This window comes from Parasteatoda tepidariorum, chromosome 1 (genome assembly GCF_982258835.1).
Source record: "Parasteatoda tepidariorum strain Cologne lab strain chromosome 1, Ptep-v5.0, whole genome shotgun sequence".
NCBI lineage: Eukaryota > Metazoa > Arthropoda > Arachnida > Araneae > Theridiidae > Parasteatoda > Parasteatoda tepidariorum.
Genome location: NC_141755.1, coordinates 55140949 through 55166618, shown reverse-complemented (window position 1 = coordinate 55166618; position 25670 = coordinate 55140949). Strand labels below are relative to the sequence as shown.

At 27.7% G+C, this 25670-nt stretch overlaps 1 protein-coding gene across 2 annotated transcripts in view; it reads left to right on the top strand.

The window, feature by feature from the left end:
* Nucleotides 1-25670, top strand: part of Strump (WASH complex subunit strump) — a 55841-nt gene that overhangs the window by 5473 nt on the left and 24698 nt on the right. For both annotated transcript variants that reach the window (XM_087164450.1, XM_087164447.1), the window contains exons 4-16: nucleotides 803-903; nucleotides 2152-2271; nucleotides 2984-3056; nucleotides 3245-3397; nucleotides 12936-13049; nucleotides 13998-14175; nucleotides 15727-15851; nucleotides 17807-17936; nucleotides 19137-19249; nucleotides 21999-22165; nucleotides 23224-23299; nucleotides 24238-24489; nucleotides 25178-25360. In XM_087164450.1, the coding sequence (XP_087020576.1) occupies nucleotides 803-903; nucleotides 2152-2271; nucleotides 2984-3056; nucleotides 3245-3397; nucleotides 12936-13049; nucleotides 13998-14175; nucleotides 15727-15851; nucleotides 17807-17936; nucleotides 19137-19249; nucleotides 21999-22165; nucleotides 23224-23299; nucleotides 24238-24489; nucleotides 25178-25360 (1785 nt within the window). The remainder of the gene's footprint in view (nucleotides 1-802; nucleotides 904-2151; nucleotides 2272-2983; nucleotides 3057-3244; nucleotides 3398-12935; nucleotides 13050-13997; nucleotides 14176-15726; nucleotides 15852-17806; nucleotides 17937-19136; nucleotides 19250-21998; nucleotides 22166-23223; nucleotides 23300-24237; nucleotides 24490-25177; nucleotides 25361-25670) is intronic.

The following is a 25670-nucleotide window of genomic DNA, read 5'->3' as shown; positions in this document are numbered from 1 at the left end:
ATTTATTGAAGAAATGGTAATTTGTTTAGAAAAGTAAAATATTGCTATACTTCTGTTGAAGTCAATGACGTTTTATTAATTTTGTTAATAGGTATGAATTCAAATAAAGCTGTGTATTAAAAAGCAAAATTAACTGGGAAATGGTTCTAATTCGTTTAGGCAAAATGTAAAAATTGACATGCTATTTTTAATGCTACTGATGCTTAATGAATTTTGGTAATAGGTACTTTTGATATTTACCATGATTGCAATTTTAATCATTATCAACTATACTTATGTAGATAAAATTAGTGTGGTTGGTACTTATTAAAACTGCATTAATACTATGCAGTTTCAATATTAATAATGAGAAAAGAGGTTTTTTACGAGTTTTCGAAAAGGATAAGTCCCAGAGAAAATCGCTTAATAGTGATTTTATTAGTGACAATAATAGTGACAAGCACTTAATAGTGATTTTTCGCCATCGTGAGTTGTCCTCTAGCAGTAACATATCAAAAGATACTGAATAAAGTTAATAGTTATTTTGAGGCAATGAATTACTAAAAACGCATTTTGATTGATCTAATAATATAAAGCCACCGTTAGGGATAAAAGTAAGTGTAATTAAAAAATGTGGTATTATTTTAGCTTTATTAATTGTTTTGGTATATATCTTCTGTTTTGTGCGTGATTTTACAGTATTGTTCAGTTCCTAATCTTTGATTGTTTAATTTTTTCACCTGTTCAATGAACGGGTATTCAGCTGGTATCAGATAAAAAAATGTTAAAGAGCTTAAGCATTTTTATTTTTATTCATTTACAGTGTGAAGCTATTTATCTGTGTGGCGTAATTTTGATGGTCATTGATCAGAAAATTGAAGGGATAGTCAGAGAGAGGATGCTAGTATCATATTATCGATACAGGTTAATATTTTGATTTATGACTTTTCTTTTTAAAAGAATATGTTTAAGTGTTTTTTTATTTTTAAGTGTTTTTAATCTTAAGTTGTTTTTTTTTATTATGATTTGATTTCCAAACATACTCACAACCATGAAGACAACAATTTCTTGCCTCTTTCTTGCAATTTATGCTCAATAGACTCAACTGGTCAGAACAAGTTGAGAAAGGGATTTGTGCACTAGTTTTTTTCCCCCCCCCCATATTATTTGCATTGTAAGTAGCAAGTAGAGACTCTTGAACTGTATTGAAATTTAGAAATGAAAGAGTTCAATGACTTGAATGGGCCATTTGATTCTGTTCTTAAATGATATCAGTTCTATCGTTTACATTGTCTTTTTTTTTTTTATAAATGTTATAAAATTATTTTGTAACTCGAACATATTAATTATATGCCAATTAAAATGTCTGACAATATTTATTAGTTTGAGATCTGAAATTTGTTATAAATATTTGTAATTAGTTAAAATAAATATTTATTTTTTTAGTTTAATAATAATTTATTTGTTAACAGTTTCTGTGTCATATTGTCGAGAAAACTCTCGTGGTTTAAATAACTTTCAGTTAAGTTTCTTTTTTCTTAAAACATTTTTAAAAGTTTTCTGTTTTCATTCTCTTTTCTACATTCGTAACAAATACTATCTGGATTGTCAAATAGGGTAAATCACATTCTGAATAACGCGTTTTCAGTGTCCGTTAATATTATTGTCAGCAATAAATGCTTTAGGAAATTATGTATCCTGCAGACTCAATTTTGCTATATTCATCACGATTTAAAACACGTTTTTATATATTAGGGTTAAACTGTGAATTTCTATCCTTCATACAATTATATGCAATATGTATTTTCTTAATTTGGTTGATTAAAAAAATTAGTTTTTTTTAAAAATTTAATTGGTTCAAATACTTGATTTGTCCAAAGCATAAGGTATGAAGTAAAGCGACATGAAGCATAAGATATGAACAAAGTACTGAAGGATAGTTTGCAGGTTCAACTTTAAATAGCTGTACAAAATTTTCTTTTTACAGTATTTATGTAATAAAAAATATGTTAAAGGAAAAAATGCTAGAGTATTTAAGAGTTGTTTTTAGATTAATCTTATAATAATCAAAATTAAATATTTTAATGTGAAAAGCGTAACCCTTTTCCTTGTAACTTTGTTACACCATATTAATTTAAGTTAATTTTATTAAATTTTTAATGTTTATTTCAGTGCTCAAAGATCAAGCATGGATTCTAATATTGATGATGTTTGTAAACTATTACGAAGTACTGGTTATAGTGCTGCTCCCACAGCAAAACGATTGCCCAATTATCCAGATGATTATTTCAGGTTTACTGATTTGGTTATTTTACGAATTGAATATTTTGTGTTTGATAGAAATTTTCTGAAATTTAACCCTTTTGCTTACGGCGCTAAGGTTAAAGCAAATAAGAGATATGCATTTTAAAAATAAGTAATATTTTTAGATTTTTCATTTTTGATAAACAGGAAAACTAATCCTGAGATGCCCTAGTGATTTTTCCTCTTTTTTAGTGTTAGACTTAGTTTACTGCACCATTATTTGTTTAATATTTTCTTGTTTTTTTATCACTTACATTTTACTTAGTATAGTCAAATTTGGTTCCCTTACCATTAAACTTTACATTCATACTAAACTTTAAAAATACTATATTTTCTTTTTGTGTATATTCTACACCTTAGAGGACATGGATTTTCAATTTGCTGTTATTGAACAATAAAAGGAAAAAACAATACCCGGAATTCATGATGCGGTTCATTTGATGAAACTGGTTTATTTGTCTTTCATTTCTTATTCATGTCTGCTTATAAGAAATAAGTTTGTATCGAGTTATTTAAGCAAGTTTTTAATGTTTTTTAGTTTTGTTTTGTTGTATATGACTGCAAAATTCTGGACTTATTAAGTTTTTTTGATTTAAAATCTACTGTTGTATTGTGGGCTTGTAGTTCAATTTTTTTCATCTTTTGATATTTTTAAAGCAACTTTTTCTGTGTTTTACAAAATTCCATAAATATATTTCAGGAGAGTTGGTCTGAATCCTACTTTTATTAGCATGATTATTGGCCGGTTGCGATCTGATGATATATATAATCAGGTAAAATAGATTTATATGTCTACTATAATTTTTGAACTTAAAGTTTAGTTTAAGTTAATTAAAGCTTTTTTTTCATGATTTTACAATCATAAATGTCTTAAATTATGCAAGAAAAGCTGTCTTTAAGTTTTATTATAGTGTTATTATTTGCAATATTCCATTCATTTTATTTTATTTACTTATTGTAGGTTTCTGCTTATCCATTACCTGAACATAGAAGCACAGCTCTTGCAACACAGGCTTCAATGTTATATGTAATCTTGTATTTCTCACCTGATATTTTAAACAATCATCATGCAAAAATGCGAGAAATTGTTGATAAGTTTTTTCCCGATAATTGGGTAATTGAGTTTTATTACTTATAGTTTTATTTTTGTGGTGATGTTCAGTTCATCACCACACACATTAAGATAAGAATAAAAATGAGTAACAATTAAAAATAATATACTCTTAAGTAAGAGAACAAGATCATTAGAATGATCACTAATTGCAAGGTGTTAAAACTATTTATTTAAAGTAGATCATTTAAGATATTTAGAGTTACAAATTTTGTTCCAGGAAGGCATTCACACTAATTAATAATAGGTACATAAAATGAATTTACATGAAATTATACATTATGAAGCTGCACTGCTACAATATAAAATAAATAAAAAAATAATTGAGGGGTGATAGAAAATCTTATAATATAACTTAGCTGTTGAGGATCCTCATATATTTTTTGTGTCTTAACCTCAGCTCTCCAAAACCATGTGTGTCCTTTCCTTTTCTCTCACCTCCTCTAACCAAGCCCCCAAAGCATACTCAACTCTTATTGGCTGTTACCACCATCACAAAATAAGTAGGGCTATACTTGCTATTTCTTTTTTTTTTTTGGCTAAATTATTTAAGGGCAGAAAAGGGCAGGTGAAAACTTATGAAAGAGAAACTAAAACTTTAAAGTAATTATAGCAGTGCAGAGCAGTGCAGCAAAGATAAAAGTAACAAAACATCATAAAAGCAATACCACATATATATAAAAGTAACAAAACATCATAAAAGCAATACCACATATATCTTTCCCCCTGGGGAAAAAAAATTTAATAAATTAAATTTTTTTCTTGACAAAGGTCACTGACTAGTAGGATCTTTTGGAAGGAGTCACTGATTAGTTATTCTTGCATAAGGATGGTTACCGTTACAACACAAACTATGGAGTCTGATGTTGAAGAGAAGTGAGGTGGGAGAACTGAGTGATCAGGATGAGCAGTGTGTCTGTTTGAAAGTTCAATTCAGTAAATTAACATGAAGGTGTTGTGTTTTATGGATGCGGTTGCAGCAGGGATCAATGAAAGCAGGTATCATCATTGATCAGCAGGTATCATGAAATATTATTATTATTTTTTTTTAAGACAATGGCTACCACGCAGCTGAGCATTTACCAATGAAAAGCGAAACAATCAAGAGATATTTATGGCCTTATGATGCCTCAGGAGTACCTATCTTTCACACGCCATTGAAGAGTTCAGAAGTTAGAGTGGCCGGCATGATTTTCTGGCGAGGATTCAGCAACCACTTTCACTTTGAGACAGATCCACTCACAGGCAACAACTCAGCAGTCACTTCCATAGGACGATCCACTCAGACTCCCAACCAGACTAATTCTGAAAGAGTTCCACTTAAACGTCCTTAAAGTTCACATTAAATTGCTTTTAGTTCAGTAACATGAGATTTAGTCACGAAGCTTTCTTGATTATCATAAGCACTTTACACATACACAAGAATTATAATATATATATACAATGACAAAAACATAGTATAAAATAGCACATTAAATACACATTATTACAAAGTAGTTACACCCTTTTATTTTTTACAAATCCCTGAGGATCTCTAGGTCTGAGATTATATCTCGGTTCTACCACATCTGACGAATCAGATTCTGATAAAGAATCATTTAAAAATGAAACGGGTGAAATAGATGTATCACGAAAAAAATCATATGAAGAATTACTTTCTTCACTTTGAACATCTGTTTGTACATCACGATTTAATTGAGACCTACAGGGTTGTGATACAAAATAACCAAAACTTAGTAATTCTTTCTCATTAATGGGCTTCATTAAGGCAGGATATAATTTTTTATCCGCAGCAGGGTGTCTAACCTCACACCCTTTAAGGTTATCACTAATTACAGAATTTTCTTCCTCAAATATGGAAGACGATGGAAATATTTCTCTCTCTGGAATTTTTATTATACGATTGACATGAGATGTAGTAGTTTTTAATGGGTTAGCTACTAAAGTTAATTCAAACAGGACAGGGGAACATTTCTTTGACACCCTATAAGGACCATGGTTTAATTTTGAGAGTTTTTTCGAGGTGTGAACTTTAATTTTAGGTGTATGAAGATAAACCAAATCACCTAATTTTATATCTTTGATATGTCTAGTTGTGGCAGTAGAAGCAACCTGGTTATCAGCAGCTTTCTCTAAATTTTCTTTTACAATGGCAAATGCCTGTTGCAATCTAGGAATCAATTCTTGAACATAGGTAGGATTATCATTGTATGTCCTAAACTTTGACGAAAATATTAAGTCATATGGCATCACCAGATCACGACCATATATTATATATGCTGGGGTTTGCTTTATTGTACGATGGAATGCTGTGCGAAAAGCCATTAGAGCCAAGGGAACACGTTCACACCAATCTGTTTGGTTTATACTAACAAGATGGCTGAGGGAATCAATGAGTATTTTGTTTAATCTTTCTACTACACCGTTTCCTTGCGGATTATAACTTACAGTATGCTGCTTTTGAATGCCAAGTGTATCATATACTTGTTGCATTGCTTCGGAAATGAAATTCGTTCCTCGGTCTGAGTAAAAAGTTTCCATGAGTCCATGACGTGAAATGAAATCAATCAAAACTTTAGCAACAGTAGAGCTTTGGATGTCAGGTACAGGATATGCCTCAGGATACCGTGAAAAATAGTCTGTTATAACAAGTAACCATTTATTTCCATTTTTTGAAGTCACTAGGGGTCCAACTGCATCAATGCTACATTTTTGAAAGGGTCTACTGGCAGTTGGAATCTTTTGTAAAGGTGCCTTGTTTGAGGCTTTAAATCCTTTACGTTCAATACACGAGGGACAAGAAGCAACATAATTTTTAACATTTTTGTACATATTATACCAAAAAAAATTTTCTTTGACTCTATGAAGGGTTCTCGATAAACCTGGGTGGGCAACACTGTTATTATCATGACATTGTACTAATACAAGTTGAATTAAAGTTTTGGGAACAACTAGTTTAGGATTTAAGGAATTAACCCTAGAGCACAGTAAGACACCATTCTTTAGAAAAAAATTTGGAGAAGACGGGGAAAATTTTACATGAACACTTAATTTTCTCACAATTTTCTGGCAATGAGGATCATTTTTCTGTTCATCTATTAATTGCTTTTGTGATAGGTTAACTAACTGAAAGACTTTTAAATTGTTTTCTTGGGACTGCACACAATTTATGGTATCATTTGTTTTTAACCGCGATAGGTAGTCTGCCATAAGATTCAATTTTCCTGCCTTATGTATTACTTTGTATGAATAAGATTGCAAGGTCATTATCCAACGTGCAATCCTTGAATTATGATCTTTTAGATTTAGTACGTAAGATAAGCTCTTTTGATCGCAATAAATGGTGAATTCTTTTCCGATTAAATATTGTTTGAAGTGTTGAACACCAAAAATAATTGCCAATGCTTCCTTTTCAAAAACAGAATAATTTATTTCACTATCCTTTAATTTCCTAGAGGCAAAACTGATAGGATGCTGAAAACCAGTCTCATCTTCCTGAACTAATACAGCACCCAACGAATGTTTACTCGCATCAGTACAGAGAGCAAACTGTTTATGGAAATCTGGTAAAGCCAGGCACGGTTGAGATATTAAATGGTTTCGCAATTTTTCAAAAGCGTTTTGCTCAAGTTCAGTCCAAACAAAAGGAACCTTTTCTTTGGTAATATTAGTAAGGGGAAGAGCTAATTTCGAGTAATTTGGTATGAACCTACGATAAAAGCCTGTCAAACCAATAAATGCTCGCACCTCACGTTTACTCTTAGGAGGAAGAGCCCTTTGAATAGTCTGAATGTTTTTAGGATCTGGCATCACTTTACCCTCTATAACTCTATGTCCAAGATACGTTACCTCATCCTTAAGTAAAGAACACTTCTTAGACTTAAGCTTTAGGTTTGCCTCTCTAAGACGCTTAAACACAATACCAAGTTTTTCAATGTGTTCTTCAAAGGTACGACTTGCAATTATTACATCATCAATATAGCAACCAATAGATAAATCAGTCAAGCCAGCTAGTACAAGTGACATTAACCGCTGAAAACTAGAGCTTGCATTCTTTAGGCCGAATGGCATACGTACATATTCAAAATTTCCATATTCGGTTGCAATACCCGTTAAATGTGCATGAGCAGGATACATTTTCATTTGATGAAAACCCGAAGTTAAATCTAAAGAGGAAAAGAATTTTGATCCAGATAGCAGGTCTATCATTTCCATTAAATTTGGAATTGGAAAATTATCAGGTAAAGTTTTTGCATTTAGTTTTCTCAAATCAGCAACCAATCGATATGAACCATCTGCCTTTTTCACAAGGAGTACAGGAGCGGCATAACTGGATGTTGAAGGCTGAATAATTCCAGCATCCAACAATTTGTTAAGCTGATTCCTCATTTCAGCCTTCAAGTGATAGGGGACACGATAAGGTTTTTGCCGAACGGGGATATCATCAGTTAATATAATGTGGTGTTCAACCAAAGAGCAAGACCCTAACTCACTTATCTCATTAGCAAAAACAGTTTTATATTCCAGTAAAAGATCAGATACTCTTTTTTGTTGATTTTCATCTAAATGTACTAAATTAAAATTTTTAAGAAAATCCTCATTATTGTCAGTAATGGTATTTATTGCTGAATTCTGTGAGCGCTCTACTTCATCAACCGTCACACCCTTGATCCTGCAAGTTTTCGAACTTTTATTTAAAGTAATAATATCCTCCGTAGGGTTAAAAATTTGAATCAGACATGCTGAATCATCCAACACTTCCGTCACAGCATGGGCAACAAAATAATCATTTTGCATATTATTTTCATTTGGTTGCACATATACGATATCTCCCTTAGCAAGTTTACTTGAATTAGAAATTTTTATTTGTACATTACTCACTGAATGCGGAGGCAACTTTAGTTTTCTATTCAGGATACCGAAATTTTGTGTTTTACATATATTTGAATTATTTATACTGTTTAAACTATTACTAGCCTTAACTGATACCATTATATCCCTCTCTATAACCTCACTATTAACACTATCCAACCATTTTATTTTAATCGAATGATTATACATTACACATTTTGAACAATCAATAATGAAATTAAATTCTTTTAAAAACTTGAATCCTAATATCAAATCAAATGTTGACGATAGTGGTTGGTTAGAAACAATAAGTTCTGTTAGGAATGTCTCCTCACTAATAGATATTTCAGTTTCAATAACTGAACTAGTACTTATACCTACACCTGTTACAGCAGTCAAGCTAGAATTGTAATCTTTTACCTTAAATTCCTTCAATTGCTGAAATATATTAGGGGAAATAACATTTACAGTTGCACCTGAATCAACAAGGGCTCTGCAGGTTATATTATTAACATTAATTTGTATTATAGGTAGAAAGTTTTGATTTAGATTACAGATGAGGTTATCGTCTGGATCAGGTTGGGGATTTACTGAAAAAATTGATCCATTACCTTTTCTCCCCTCTAGTAGTTTGGGTGAAATTCTTTGGGTCGAGTGCCACCCTGATTATTTGCTTCAGTTCTATGTGTGGTGGTGTACAAAGGAGATTGTTGAGTTTGGTGATAACTTTGTTGGTCATTTCCAAAATCCTCATTATATTGTACCTGAGTGGTTTGAAATGGTACCTCAAATTGCTGTTGGTGATTGAATGAACTCCGTGAGTTCTGCCGGGGTACTACAAATGGATGCTGCTGATTAATAGCAAATTGAGTGGGTTGCTGATATCTATTATGATTAGGGCGATTTTTAAAATTAGCTCTTTTCTTCTTTCTGCACTCATTTTCTTTATGTCCAACAATTTGACAGTAATTACAAGTTATTTTCTGAACTTTATTAATATTGGCGGCAGCTAACTCATTGATTTGAATTTGCATCTCACTTATCTGCTTAGTTAGGAGTGTTAAAACATTAACGTAGTCATTTGGCATATCATTAGTTTTATGTACTGGAGGGGTGTTAAGAGCATTTACGTTTGAACTTAAAGTTTGTAATGAGTTTTCTACCCTATTTGAAATTTCAATAGCTTCATCAAACGATAGGGGATTTAAAAGAATAACTTGGGCCTTTAAAGCTGGTTTTAAGCCGTTAATATATTGCGACATTTTTACTTTCTCCTTAAAATCTATAGGCAAATTTGCCAATTTTGCTAATCCCTCAATCCGCATGGCAAAATCCCTAGCTGTTTCACTTGTCTCCTGCTCAGCTGTAGAAAATGCAGCAAAGTTTTGAGCGAAAGATGTAGTCTCTCTCTTTCTCTTTTCTCTTTTTCAGAGATTCGTAATCCGTAACTTTCCCTTCTAATGAATTGTTATAAAGCTTCCTAACAGCTCCTTCCATTTTTAATTTTGTTATAACCAATAGTTGTTCCTTTGACCATTCAGCTAATTTTGCTGTGGTTTCCAAGGATTCAAAAAAATCATTATAATTTTGATCATTTAAGGTGGGGATCAAAGACAACAAAAATGGGGATTTCAAACCTTCAGCCATATTTAATAGCTTATGTTTGCTAATAAATAATATATAAATAACAGTATCTATAGATACTACCACATAACAAAATATTAATTAATGTGTCTGCCTATCCTGGTCACGGCACCAAAAATATATATGTGGTGATGTTCAGTTCATCACCACACACATTAAGATAAGAATAAAAATGAGTAACAATTAAAAATAATATACTCTTAAGTAAGAGAACAAGATCATTAGAATGATCACTAATTGCAAGGTGTTAAAACTATTTATTTAAAGTAGATCATTTAAGATATTTAGAGTTACAAATTTTGTTCCAGGAAGGCATTCACACTAATTAATAATAGGTACATAAAATGAATTTACATGAAATTATATATTATGAAGCTGCACTGCTACAATATAAAATAAATAAAAAAATAATTGAGGGGTGATAGAAAATCTTATAATATAACTTAGCTGTTGAGGATCCTCATATATTTTTTGTGTCTTAACCTCAGCTCTCCAAAACCATGTGTGTCCTTTCCTTTTCTCTCACCTCCTCTAACCAAGCCCCCAAAGCATACTCAACTCTTATTGGCTGTTACCACCATCACAAAATAAGTAGGGCTATACTTGCTATTTCTTTTTTTTTTTTTGGCTAAATTATTTAAGGGCAGAAAAGGGCAGGTGAAAACTTATGAAAGAGAAACTAAAACTTTAAAGTAATTATAGCAGTGCAGAGCAGTGCAGCAAAGATAAAAGTAACAAAACATCATAAAAGCAATACCACATATATATAAAAGTAACAAAACATCATAAAAGCAATACCACATTTTTCATTAATTTTCAAAACTTAAGTTATTTTGTATACTACACATTGAACTATATTTTATAAACATTGGCATCGTTGGTGGCGGAACAGTGGGTATATGTCCTCCTATATAATTTGAATTCTCTCAATGTTTGAATTCTCTCAAGTCCCTCTCAATGTTTCAGACAAATAAAGAAAATTTTCAGGAGTCACCATCCATTTGAATTTATGAAAGGTAAAATCACGAAACAGATAAATCTTTTCGCAGAAAAATTTTTTAAATTAGAAAATTTAATAAATTATTTTGTTATATATAACTGGTTTGACTCTGTATTTTAATTTCATCCCTCTCAAATATAGGGCAGCTGTGATGCCCATGTTTGAAAAACATTCGTAGTTTTGCCGCTTTTGTTAATTTGTTCTCACAGTTGGCATGTGAGCACATGAAAAACAATTTATAAGATCAAAGTAAAATCTTTCTTTCTAGATCATTAACGTTTTTTATTTTCAAAATATCTGTTAAGCTGTCTTTGGAAAAAGAATATGAATATTTTTAATGATAAATATTTATATCCAGACCGAACTCTAATTTTAGATTGTTAGACATTATGCTTTAAAAGTTCTGAATTTAAGTGGAAAATTGTCAGCTATTCTTTGGAGCATTTATACTAATTCTTTTGTATTAGTTTACAACAGGCATTGCAACTGTCTAAAAATTGATACTGTGGTCTAGGGTTTAATAGCAATCTTCAATTACTTTAATATCAAGAGAAGTTGGAAATCATAAAAGAATAATTTTTCTGTTTCTACCAATTTTCGTAATTAATTTAATTTTATATAAAGTCACTCCATCTGGACTTAAAATTCTCTGCTTGACAAATTAAAGATATGAATAAATTTTGTAGAATCATCATAGAAATCTTCTCAATGTTTGTGAGTACTTTTGTTCCATTTATAGTATTTATTCATAATTTGTTGTTGTCTGGCTCCATCTGTTTCTAATTCCTATATTGATTTGGTATTCTGCAGTTTTTTTCTTCAATCAATTAAATTTCATTTATCATTAGTATTTAAAAAACATATTATAAAAAAGTATTCTATGCTTTAGCTAAACATCTTTCATATTTTGTTAATCTCGTATATTTTTACAACTTAAATTTTTTTCTTTGATCTTTCCATTTTTATATATTTGAATCCTCTGGAATTTTTCTTAATCTAATGGGCAAATTTGAGAGAGTGTTTCTCTCCTTTATATTAATGAGAAAATATTGTTTTCTTTACCTCAGAAACATCAGTGAAATGAAATTTATGTGTTAGGACTAACTAACTCTTTAAAAAGATTTAAAATTTTTATTTATTTGTTTGGAATATCTTGTTTGTATGTATTAATTTATAATATGATTAGTGTGTTTGTTATAATGGGACGAAATTTAAAAGTCTTCCTGTATAATAAAATTTGGCAGATTGTCTTTGTCAATATAGTTTTAATGACTTAATTAGGGGTTTAAAAAATCCAAGGTGCGTAAAAATTCAAATCTGGTGTCCTATAAGTTTATTTTTGCTCGTTTTTTAGACTCCTAACTGCCAATATTTTCGTTTAAACGAAAGATAATTTTTACTTACATTACATCTGTCTAGAAAATTCTGAAAATCTGCTTTTTTATTAATTTGCATGACATCATACTTTGTACTAGATTCTACTTTTTGAATTTTAATTATCAATTATCAATGCCTCTTTCTATTAACTTCCATACAGTTACTTTTAGGAATCTGAGAAAGATTGAGTTATTCTGTATTATTTTATGACTATTCAAACTAAAATGCTAGAAATATCTGATGGTAATAATGTCTAGGAAAATGCAGCATCCACGAAAAATGCCTTAATGTAGAATAACGATGCTACATGAACAAATCACCTAACATAAGTTCTAGGAATCTCATGCCATGGTTAAATTACAAAGTTAAAACAGAAAAGTGTAAAGCCTGCAGTGATTCCTAGATTGTTTTTTTATTATTAAAAGTTGGATTGATCGAATTTTTCAATGGGAAGCATATTTTTAACCACTTTATTTTTTTAGATAATATTTAATTAAAAATAATAATTATCTTTAGCGTTCTTCCATGAAAGGTAAATGGTTACTTTTCGTACTGTAATATCCTGGTCCCTAAAATGTTGGTCAGGACCTGAAATTTTGAACCTATGTATACCCATGTTCCCAATCAAAATTTTTACCTAAATTTTGTATGCATTGTAATTGATTTTAGGTCATTAGCATTTATATGGGAATGATGGTAAATCTTGTTGATGCTTGGCAACCTTATAAAGCAGCTACACAAGCATTGAGCAACACTATTGACATTGCTAATGTTAAAGAACAGGTAATTCTTTTACAAAACACATTTAATGAAATTTGTGCATATTTTATAAAAATATTATCTTTGTATTAAATGTTGCCAAATTTACATGATAAAATAGTTGTAATAAATAGAAAACTGCTATATGTGTAAAAATATAATGAAATAGTTTACAACTTCACTTAAGAATTTATTGCATAAATTTCTAAATTTATTCCATAATAGATATGTTAAACTTATTTATATCTTTTTTAAATAAAAATGTTTTATTTATATTTTAAGTGAATGAAAAAAAATTAATGTTGTCTAAAGATGCGATAATAAAGTTTAGCTTAAATTTTTGTGATTGATTTCATACTGTACCATTTTTACTACCGAGTAAATTTAAGAAATTATTCTGACATAATTAACAGGATATATTTAACCTTTAAAATCTGGAAAAAGCAGGGGAAATTTATCAAAAACTTTGCCAGGCATCCTGTAAAGGTTTGCATGCACTTAACTTAATGCACTAAGGTTAAATGCACTTAAACTTTTTACACTCTGAAAACACTCTTAAGTACCTTTATTCATCTTAGATCTGTGAAATTAAAAAATTTGATAAAATAAATTATTGTTGTAATGAGACTAAAATAAGACACTTTTATAAAAAAAATCCCGTTTTTGTTAAAAATGTCACTTGGAACCTTCTTCCACTAAACTCTTATTTTATTGATTGAATAGATTGATAATTGAGGAGAAAAAAAAAAGATTTGCTAATTTTGAATAATAATAAGTACATTAATTTTAAAGCAGGTTTTTCTTGCTTTTTTTTTCTAGGGAATTTAAAATCGGCCTTGAATAATAATTTTTCATAACGTTAAAAATTAAAAAAATTTTTTGTTTTGTCATTAAAAGTTCTTTCAATGATTGCCAGTTGTTACCATAGCTCACATGAATAAAGTAATAGCTTCTTTTTACCTTTTATTTCAGTGTCAGAGATACCACACTCGAGTTGTGAAAATGATTCCAACTGTTGAACATCTTTTAAAAGAAGGAGCACTGTCTGAAGAAGTAGTGCTCGATAATGTTCCTAAACTTTTAAATGTAGCCAGAGAGTGTAATGTGACTTTAAGATGGATGTTGCTACACACCATAGCATTAACACCAGGTTTGCAATGTTTGTGTATTATATAATGAAGTTTTGAAAAATAATAATAACATTTATTACCAATAAAATTAAATTACAGTAAACATTTAAGAATTGGAAACCAGGAAAAATTTTAAAAAGTATTTAAAAATTTAGGGTCTTTTTCTTGGGCAATAAAACTGAATAAATTTATAGAATAAATTTTTGATAAAGAAATTAAATGATTTGAGATTAAAATTTCAATTATGGAAGGCATTCGAATAGCAGGTGTTACATTTATTTTCTTTCATAATTATGATCAAATCAGAATAGGCCAATCTCCTCAACAACCTCCAAACATTAAATCCCAATTCCTAACGAAGAAAAATGTGTAATAGTTAAATATCTGAAAGGTTAAAAAAACTTATTAAATTAAAATGTATGTTCATCGAAATTAAATCTATTCTTATGTCTAAACTAATTTTTATGAAACTAATTTTTATGTCGATGTAAGCAAAAATTATTTTTTTTCATAGATTTTTCATTTCCAACAAAGTGTTCTTAAATTTTCTTAAACTTAAAAATATAGAACAAAAAACACATAACATCACTTATAACATAAAAAATATCACATATAACATAAAAAATATAAACATCAAAGCTTTCTTAACCTGCTAGTGGATACAAGGTATTCTTAGTGACTTCTACTATCTCAAATATGCCTTTTTGTGAAATAATTTTCTTTACATATTTCTTTATGATCAAAATTGACCGATTCTGTTAAATGTTTAAAAGAAATTACTTAATCTAAATACATTTAAGAAAGTAAAAAGTTTTTTTTTTCCTAATTTTTTTAACGTATGAAAATTATGAAGTGTTTTGATAATAAAGGAATTGGTATTATATTCCATTCTTATGAATGAAATCTGAAATTATTCTTTTATTATCGAAAACAAGTGTTAATCAAGGAAAAAAATCGATAACTATTTGATTCATTGTGACTTTATTAGGAAGAATTTTTTTTCCGTTCATGATTTAAGCTGACCAATTTTATTGTATGTTTCAAAGAAATACTTTAATGTGAGTACATTAAAAAAAAAGTTATGCAAAATTTTTTTTTTGAAATGTTCCATTTTCAAGATTGATATATTTAAACATTTATTCATTATGGAACTCAAAGAAACTATAGATTTATTAAAGAACTTGATTTATGACTTTTTCAAAAATAATGTATATGTATTTTTTTTTACATTTTTCTTTGTTATCAAAATTGTTTCTTCAGTAGAATGTTTTCAAAAAAATTTATAATTTAATGTTTGTACACAATTTATAAAGTTATATTTTGTTTAAAAAAATTAATGTGATTTTTTTTCTGAAAATTGAGAAATTTATTTAGAAAGTTTCATCCTTAAGAGAAAAAATATAATCTTACATTTATTATCAATAATAAACATATTTTTCTCATCATCTCATATTTTTCTTTAAAAAATTGTTTATCTCTCTGTACAGTTTCTAAGCTAATTTAATCTTTAAATAATAGTTATGTGTTTATATCTATACACCTTTAATTCTGAAATTAGGATATTTTTTTAGCTGCTGAAGTTAACAAAAAATGTCGGCAGTTGAGAGAGCAAGTGATTAATGATAGTCGTTACAATCCGTTGCAAGTTTTCCAACTACTACTATATACTGCTCAGTTTGAACTGAAAGTAAAAGAGGTGTGTTTTATTATTTTAATTCTTAAATATTTTTTAAAAATCTATATGTACATTAATTAATTGATGTATAATTTTATAAAGTGTAACATCTATGTCATCGCTAAACTATTAAAAAAAGTAAGGAAAAAAAATTTTAAAATTTTCTTCTCTTTCAATTACTAAAAGAGTTACATTAAATCGACATAAACATTTTTACGTAAGATATGGAAACAACATGTACATAATAAGGAATCTTATAGTTTGAATACTTTTATTATTATAATTTCTAATTACCCTAAGCTGCTGAAAATTATAATTTTTGAATTCAAGTATAAATAAACTTTTTTTTGTATTTTACTGAATTTCTGTGGCTTGAAACAGTTTTCTAACTTGACTTGAAACAGATGTTTATTTTATCAGTTGATCTGAAAGAACTCTTTAAGTGAAATTTTTATGATTCATAAGCATCAGCTTTAGGAAATAAAGTAACAGTGGGAAGTTCTGTGAAAAAACAGACATAATGTTGTTCATGACATAATGTTGTTCAACAGACATAATGTTGTTCATGAAACTTAATAATCGATTTAAAACGGTCTTGTTTAATAAAGTGAAAAAGAAATTAATTAAGGAAATTAATAAAAATGAATAATTTGAAGAAAAAAAAAACATGTTTTAAAACTCAAATTTCAAACTTATGTGTTGCTTGACACTTTGTTCAATCGTTATGTGTCTTAAATGTGATTCAATCATTATAAAAATGTATAATGATAATTATTTATTATTTATTTAATAATGAAGTGATTCTAATGAGGTAAATAAATTAAAATCTAATCATAACCAATGGAGCGCTAAAACACCATGGAAAATTAAGATTAACTATAATAATTTACGTCTAAAATTAGTATAAATAAATTTTAATTAGTACATCTTGGTACATTAGTACAAATTTTAATTTCGTACTATAACGAATCTGGTATGAGAAATCCATATCATCTTTTTTTAAAAAAAAGTGCATATACCATTAAAATCTAGAAATAAAAATGCTAAAAAATTTTTTTCCTTCTGAAAAGTACAAAAAAGGAATTGCACAATGAACTACAACATTAGTTGTTTTATACATTTAGTTTGCCTAAATTAGCACCATAACTGAAATCCCGATTTTTTTTAAATTTAGTTTTTCACAAGCATGATATTACAATTTCAGTGGTATAAATAAAGGGAATGAATTTTAAAGCATACAGTGTTCCCTAAAGCCAGATTCAGGATTATGGAATTCAAAATTTGGCACCTTAACTTACTAAACATTGATTGACATATCCATGTTCTCAATGATTTGTCCAAACAATTTTAATGCTGGTTCAATTGTTATGCTAACAAGGAGATAAGGAACTGCATTAGGAATCTTAAGGCATGTTCACATTTGAAGCTTCTGGAACAGTTGAGTTCACTTGAAGGCTTCATGTGATCAACAACCTGATGGACAGGTGTAAGCATACGAAGACATAATAGAACTACTCCTTCAAACTGACATGAAGCTTAAGGAAAGTAAAGAGGGAGTTATTGAACAATTAGCAACGTTCTTCAATTAGCATTCCTCACGCTTCAAATAATTCTTTGGAAACCTTGGGAAGAAAAGAGAAAAATAAAATTGAATGAATGAAATAAAAATATACAAAGATTAACAGCTTGAAATTTGTGTGCAATAATTTATCAAAATTAAGGAAATGAATTCAACAAAATAAGGATTAAATTAATTCCAATTATTGAAATAAATTGTAAAAATTGAAAAAAATCAATTAAATAAAGTGCATAAGCAAGATAAATATTTAATTAATGCCTATTATTTTAAATAAGTAGAATTATAAAATTAAGCTTGGAACAATACAATGGAAAAGTTTAAATTAAAATGAAATAAATAAATATTACATATGTGAAAAGAAATATCATTGACTGCTTTATGTTTTTTTCTTTCAAAGCTTTTTAAGCAGCTCCTTAAAGAAAAGCAAGAGAAATGGATGAAATATAAAGCAGAAGGTGTTGAAAGGATGAATGAATTAGGAGATGTGTTTTCAGGAACGAGGCCTTTAACACGTGTGGAAAAAAATGGTAAAAGTTTCTATCTTATGGCCGTTTTAAAAAACCTTTAATTTTTTCTGTAGGTTTAATAACAGTAAGTAAGTTTATTTTCAGAGGAAAAGTTAAATATTTAGGCTTTCTCTTTCATTTTAGATTTTTTTTTGTTGAGAAATTTGTACCAATTAGGCTTGAAACATTAGGTCAGTTCTGTAATACAGAGCTTTCAGAGCACGCTCCAAATTCTTTCAACTTTTGAGCAGTTTATTGTTTAACAGTTAATAATAGTTAATCGTTTAATGGTTAATTTTTCAATTGATTCAATTATAATTTTATTTATTTAATAATAATTCTTTTGTAAATATTTTAAATATTTCCATCAGGAAATATAACCATAATGAAAATGTTCAAATCTTAAAAAGTAATATAATACAATTCACACTTTTTACAAACTTAGAAACATTCCTACTGAATTTGGTTTGATCATTCTCAATTTCTAATTGTACATTTTATATGGATTTATTTTTTGATGAAAAAGTGACAAAATAAATGATGTCAGTGCAGTATTGGAAAATATTTTGTATTGAAATGAAAAGTTTGTTTTCAAACCATTTGAATTTTACTCAAAATTGTTTGCTTATAACAAAAAGTAAAAGAGAGCGATAGAATATCTCCATGCTTCTCTTAAAATGAAAATTGTTTAAGTATTTCAGTCTGTTTTTGAACAACATCGCAGAACAATTGGGAGTGGGCTCCAAAAATTCTGTGTTGCAGAACTGACCCATTTTCTAATTTCTGGACCTTGATTTAATATAAAGAATTTAATTCAGAAAGTGTAGATTGATGTTTTATTTGCTATTAAAAATTTTGTTTTAAGTTTATTAAGTTAATAAACAGATAATATTGATATGGAGGATATTTTTAGTTGGCAATTTTTTGTAGTTTGTTTTTGTTAGATGTAAGCAGATTTTCATGAAATTTTATAATGCTGTTATGTTACTACTTCTGATACTGTTATTTTAATACAAGTCTAAAGATTTTATTGCTGCCAGTTTGTTTAAAATTAGTTTTTCATAAACTTTTATTTCTGTTTTGATCTGTTATGCTTCATTTATGTAAAACTGTATACATTATAATTTTTATAAGAAATTCGGTTTATCTGTGAAAAATTTTCTTACAGCAATTTTTCAAAGTTTTTATTGTAACATAATTCATTATTTTATTATGTTTCAGATAATTTACAAGCTTGGTTTAAAGATATGGGTAAGCAAATCGAAACTTTGAATTATGATGATGCTACTGCTACTGGAAGAAAAATTGTACAGCTGATTCAAGCTCTTGAAGAAGTATCTAAATTTGTTTTTAATATTAAATTGATTTTGTCATAGCAAACTTTTTTTTAATGTTGAATCAATTTTTTAAGGACATTCATACATAATGTGTGTATTTATTATACCTGAATAATGATCAGAATAGATGTTATAGGATCTGTTAATCACAGTATTAAATTATTACACAGCCTTGAGAACATATTTTTTTGCTTGCATTTTATTTGTATTACTAGAAGTGTGTATATTGAGTTATTACACAACATTCTTACCAATATATTTTTCTTTTTCGAAAAGATTTTGCTGTGCAGTGATATAAATTTCAGTGCTGGAACTGAATAAATAATTGTCAGTGCAGCATTGGACAATATTAAACATTTCATTGTAATGATGGCATATTTCTCTGAAGTTTTTGAAAATGTCAACCAATTCTTCTTGTTAATGTACCTAGCGCAATATGCTATATGTAACACTAAAATTTTTTATTGCAGCACAATATATATATATATATATATATATATATATATATATATATATATATATATATATATATATATATATATATATATATATATATATATAAAACTTGTGCAGATTTTTATATTTATTTGAGCAACGAAAGCAATTGAGAAATTATCTTTATTTTGAATAATTGTTGTACTGCCGATCTGTTATAGTTCTGCTTGAAAGAGGCAATTGCTTGTGTTATTCAACTTTTTCTAGATCTAGCATACCTACTCCAGCCACAATATATTTTTTAATTATTTCTATGTTATTGAATGGTCTGCTCTTTTTCATAGCATATAAATTATTTTGTAAATAACATCTATTGCAGTGATAAATTTTTTTTGTTGCAAATTCATTTAAGGATGCCTGTTGGCTCTTTTTATTTTTCAATTTATAGTGAACGGTAGCTTGACGAAATTCACTTTTCACTTCATTTTTGCTCTTTATAAATCAAATAGTTTATTTGCATTCATTTTTTTAGAGCAGTCAAAACTGTATTGCACAGTAAATACACCATTTGTTGTGCAGTACAGTTTTGACTTTATTGTTCAATCGAGTTTTATTTTATACAAAAAGTAAAGAAATAACCTAATTCCTACTCTACATTAAATGTTCTGTTTTCTTCATTTAATTTTCTTTTCTTTCAATTTCACATGATAGAAAAAATTCGAATATCAAATAGTATCTTTAAAAAAGCGTATACCTTTTGAAAAATAAAATGAAACTGTGCATTAGTAAAATATCAGAATAACTAAAATAATAACTAGATTTTCATAATAGCCAATAAAAATAGGAGACAAGAGTGTTACAAACAAGCACAGATTACTACTAATAACCAACTCCACAAATGACCATCACCAAGCAAAAATAACTTAAATCAAAAAGCATAAGGGAATGTTGAGGGAGAAAAGTAGATACTGTCTCTCAGAACAGCTTTTGTCATGGTACCAGGGAGGTGGCGATTGCTACAGCAACTGCGTTAGTGTATTTCACGTAAGCAAACTGAAAAGTGTGCCAGAATTGCAATAATTTCAGACTATGAGAAAGAGATTGCTAGAACTGCGACACTGCAGCATTCTAATTCACATTATGCTTAATAAATGGAAGCACATTATTTAATTCTTATTAGTTTTCAAATTGTCTTAATCTATATAATAAAATATTACAAGAGCTAGAACCACACAAACTCATGAAGGCTCCTTGTGCCCTTCAATCAAGCTGAGCCAATATTAATGCCACAACTTCTCCACCTATGGTATATCCTATTTGCTGGTGAAGGCTTTTCTTAAGACTTCAGAACTTATGATTATTGAAAGCACATGTTGGACTTGTTAGAATTAGTAAGTTTATGTACCTTGTGTAAATGCGCATACTGCAACTGCAATAATACTTCTCAGTAGAAAGGTTTGCCCGGTGGAAAAAAATACACTTACAATTCAAGCAGCTATGTATCCTTCTTTAATTAAAAATGAATTCATTTTAGATTTTTACCACCTGTGCTGACTTTTTGTTTCTTTACTATTTTTATAATTTGATATCATTATACTATTAATAAATTTAAATGTCCAAAAAATTTTTTAAATTCTACTCAGCATTATACTTTAAACTGAATAAAAGAATAACAAAAAATTTAAATGAAACTTTTAACATTGAGGTTAATAGAAAGCTCTAGGAGAATTAAAAGTAGTTCGAATTGGAAAAAATATTTTAAATTATCCATGTTCTAATTTATATTCACAGTGTATACCAATCATTTAGTTTCAAAATATTTTCCTTTTCTGCTTTGCCACCTAATTATTTAAAAAGTAAATATAAAGTTAATTTTTTAATATAATTAAATAAGATAATAATAATAAAATTAATGTAAATTATTTATTAAGTTAATTTTTATAGTATTCTAAAAATCTAAGTCTTATTCTGTAAAATAAAAGATCTCATTCCAATGCTTCACAATGCATTATCTTTTTCCTTGAAATCTCTATCTATGATTGTCTGTCTAAATCATTAGTTCTTAAAATGGTTTCTTAGGGCAATAACTACTTAGAGAAACTATGATTATTAAAAATAGACAGCACTTTAAAAATGTCAGTCTTCAGTTTGAAAATTGCTTTAAAATTCTATTTCCTCACATATATTAGTAAGGACATTTTCAATCTCCCTTATATTAAGGACATTTTGACAATTTTCCGTTGTTCCTTGAAAGTCATTAAATGGAGTGCCAGTTGGTTTATGATTATTCATTATTTTTGTTTTGATTTAGGTTCAAGAATTCCACCAGTTAGAAAGTAATTTACAAATAAAACAGTTTCTCATTGATACAAGAAAGTTTCTTCATCAGATGTTAAGAACAATTAATATTAAAGAAGAAGTATTAATAACTTTAGAAATGGTTGCGGACTTGTCTTATGCTTGGGAAATAATTGATAGGTACTGTTTGTTTTATTAGCTAGAATTTTACACTTTATTTTTATTATTGTGGAATTATTTTTATATATTAAGGAATTATCTCTAACATCATAGTATTTCACTTGCTTCTTTTTTTTAAATTAAATATGAATGGTGCAACAATTCTGCTGGCTAACAGTATGTTTAATGCCTCTAACATTTTGCTATAATAATTTCAAATTCAACTTTTTTGTTAAAAAAAAATGAAATAATTGTTGGCCATTTTTTTTTCTTTTTAAATTTTAGAATGGTAGTTTCTAGAAAACAGCAATTTTTTGACTCACAAACATGATAACTCATATAATTTTTATTTCTCATGTACTGTAATATTTAGTTATATGCATGCAACTAATTTAGTTATAGTGGCACTTACGCGTTTTAGTTTTTGATTTAATAAAATTTACATTGACTTGACACAAGAGATAAGTGGTACATTTTATGTTAAGACAACTTATGCTGCATAGATTGAACACACAATCAAAACGTTTAAATAATGTTTCCTAAAACAGTGTTTTTAGCTTGCAAACAAGATAATTTCAATCAAATTTGCTAAAAAATTTTACACCGTGTATATAACTAATTTAGTTTCTATAGCAAATATGATTTTCGTGTTTGTATTCATAATTTTTTAATTAACTATAAAATGCAGAAATTCGCAAAAAACAGGTTTTCTTTTTCTGAAGATCGCAATGGTGTTTATCTCCAATATTCTTGATGTTCTGTTACCTTTGTAATTTATATTTTTACAGCCAAAAGAGGTGTTTGAATTGAGTAACAGTTTCTGAATAAAATCTGATAATCACTTAGTAACTTTATTTATAATGCCTGAATTCAATGTGCTAAGTTAAAAGTAATGCCTTCATCATAAATTCAATATAGAACTTTTTCATAAATGCTATTTCTAACCTCCTAATCTTAATTTAATTTTTAGTCTCTTTAATAAAAATTGATATTTTATGTGTACTCCATTGATAAATTCCATTTCAGTGCTTCATTTAGATGCTTTTTTAATATTGATATATTTTTTAATTTATTTATAGTTATACTAAATATATGCAACAGGGCATTAAAAGAGATCCAACTTTGGCTATAAAGCTAAGAGCAACATTTTTAAAAGTAAGTTGATTCATGTGTGTATATATATATTTATAATTGTTTTTATCTGACATACATTTGAGTTCAATTTTTTCTCATATATAAATATTTTATGTTTCAAAAAAATCATTTATTATTTTTTATTATTCACTGTTAATCAATTTTTTTTCTTGCTAGGAAAATGTTACTAACATCGTATTAAATTACTAATTATCCATTTTTTTGCCATACTATTTTTATTTATTTATTATTTATTTGTTTTGAATAATTATGTTTCATATTTATATAATAATTTATTATTGGTGTTTTTTTTATATTGTATTGATATGAGCAGTGTCCCAATAAAAAATAGAAAAGGTGCACTTAAATTTTAAATTAACTAAATAGATATTTTTATTTGTTCACAACCACTTTAGTTTCAAAATGAGTAAAGGATCTGTCCTTAAATTATGACATTCAATGCTAAGTGTTAAAACATGTTAACTTGTTTTAATATTGTGTAAATTTTAATTATTCAAGTATAAATTTTAAACTGAAATTCGTTTTGGTTTAAAATATATTTTTCCAATATTCATGTTTATTTCATACGCCTTTTCTTATTTTTTTTTATTTTGAAGAGAAAGGTTATTATTACTTGCGAAGTTTCTTAAGAAGTCTTGTATTCGTTGTGTTATTTATTCAAAATGATGCAATTCAAAAAAGGAATAAACATTTTGCCTAAGTAGATTGCATCATAGTTTTTATTGCAGCATATTAATTTAACATTTGTCTCAATCAAACTTTCTCTTTTATATCTGAAAAAAGCAAAATAAGTGTTGATTTACTATTATGCTCTAAGTTTCATGATGTACTTAAGTTATTTAATTCTAAGTAATAGTTTTTATTTATTAGTTATTATACATCACTATATTTAAGACTTGTTTCACATTATTTGAAGTTAGCATATGATTTTTTTATAGCTTGCATCAGCTCTTGAACTTCCATTGCTTCGAATTAATCAAGCGTCTAGTCCAGATTTGCTCTCTGTTTCTCAGTATTATTCCAGTGAACTAGTATCCTATGTTCGTAAAGTGTTGCATATCATTCCTGAAAGTATGTTTGCCTTAATGGCTCAAATAATTGAACTTCAAACCAATGCTATAAAAGAGGTGCCCACAAGACTTATGAAAGATCAATTGAAAGCATATGCTCAGCTAGATGAACGTTATAAGGTTTTTTCCTTTTCTTTTAAATCTTGAATAAAATTACAACAGAAATATTTGTTTCAAACTTTCAGTTGTTTGCATTTTAATTTATTAGTTTAATATTTTTTTTATTTATTTATTTTCTGTTAATTTTTTTTAACTTTAGTGACAATTAATCCTTGTTTACATTTTGATGTAAATAACGTAACCAAAATTAATATTTTTTTAACTGAAACCTAACTTTTTTCTTAAATTCATTTATTATTCATATTCATTGTTTTTAAATTTAATTTATTATCAAAATTTTTTAAATTCTAATATATTTCTTGTGATAAATTGATGATTTTTATAAAAGCGAGTCTTGTTAACCAATTAAAGTTAAAATTCTTGATAAAGTTTAAACTGCATGAAACAAAGAAATTTTATTAAAAGGAAATGATTTAAGTTAAAGAACCAATTGTCTTTTATGTCTGTATAAAGATTGATATATAATAAGTTATACTTATCAATAAAGATATTTTATTGCAAAATTACAATATTTCAATTTTATTATTTATCTTATTTAGAGTAAGAAATATTTAAATTTTTTTAATGTGTAATAAATGAAAAAAATGTTGAGAAAATACAAAACATTTTTTTGTTTGTTACAAGTTACGTGATAATTTTTATTATTTTGATCATAATTTTTATTATTATGTTGGTTTTATTTTATTAGGTTGCAAAATACACTCATGCAATATCTGTTTTTACTGAAGGAATTTTAATGATGAAAAGAACTTTAGTAGGTATTATACAAATTGATCCGAAACAACTACTTGAAGATGGAATAAGAAAGGAATTAGTTCATAAAGTAGCAATTGCTTTACATGAAGGCTTAGTATTTAATCCTAAAGCTAAGGTAATTTTTTAATTTAATTATTTCTTACCTTGCTCTAATTTTTGTAGACAGTTTTTTCAATATTTTATTTCTGCTTGTTGTTATAGTTATTTGGGGAAAAAAATTATATGAATGACTTTTATAATTTTTTTATTCAGTCTTTAATTCTATCTTCTTTTATTATTTTAAAACAATTTATCCTTCAAACTAATATGTTTGCTTATGCAACTTCTACAACTCTGCTCTTTCTTTATAATTCTGTTAAAATTATTGTTGTTACATTAGCATCGCCAAATATAAATAGTAAAGATGTCAGTGCTCAGACCAAAAC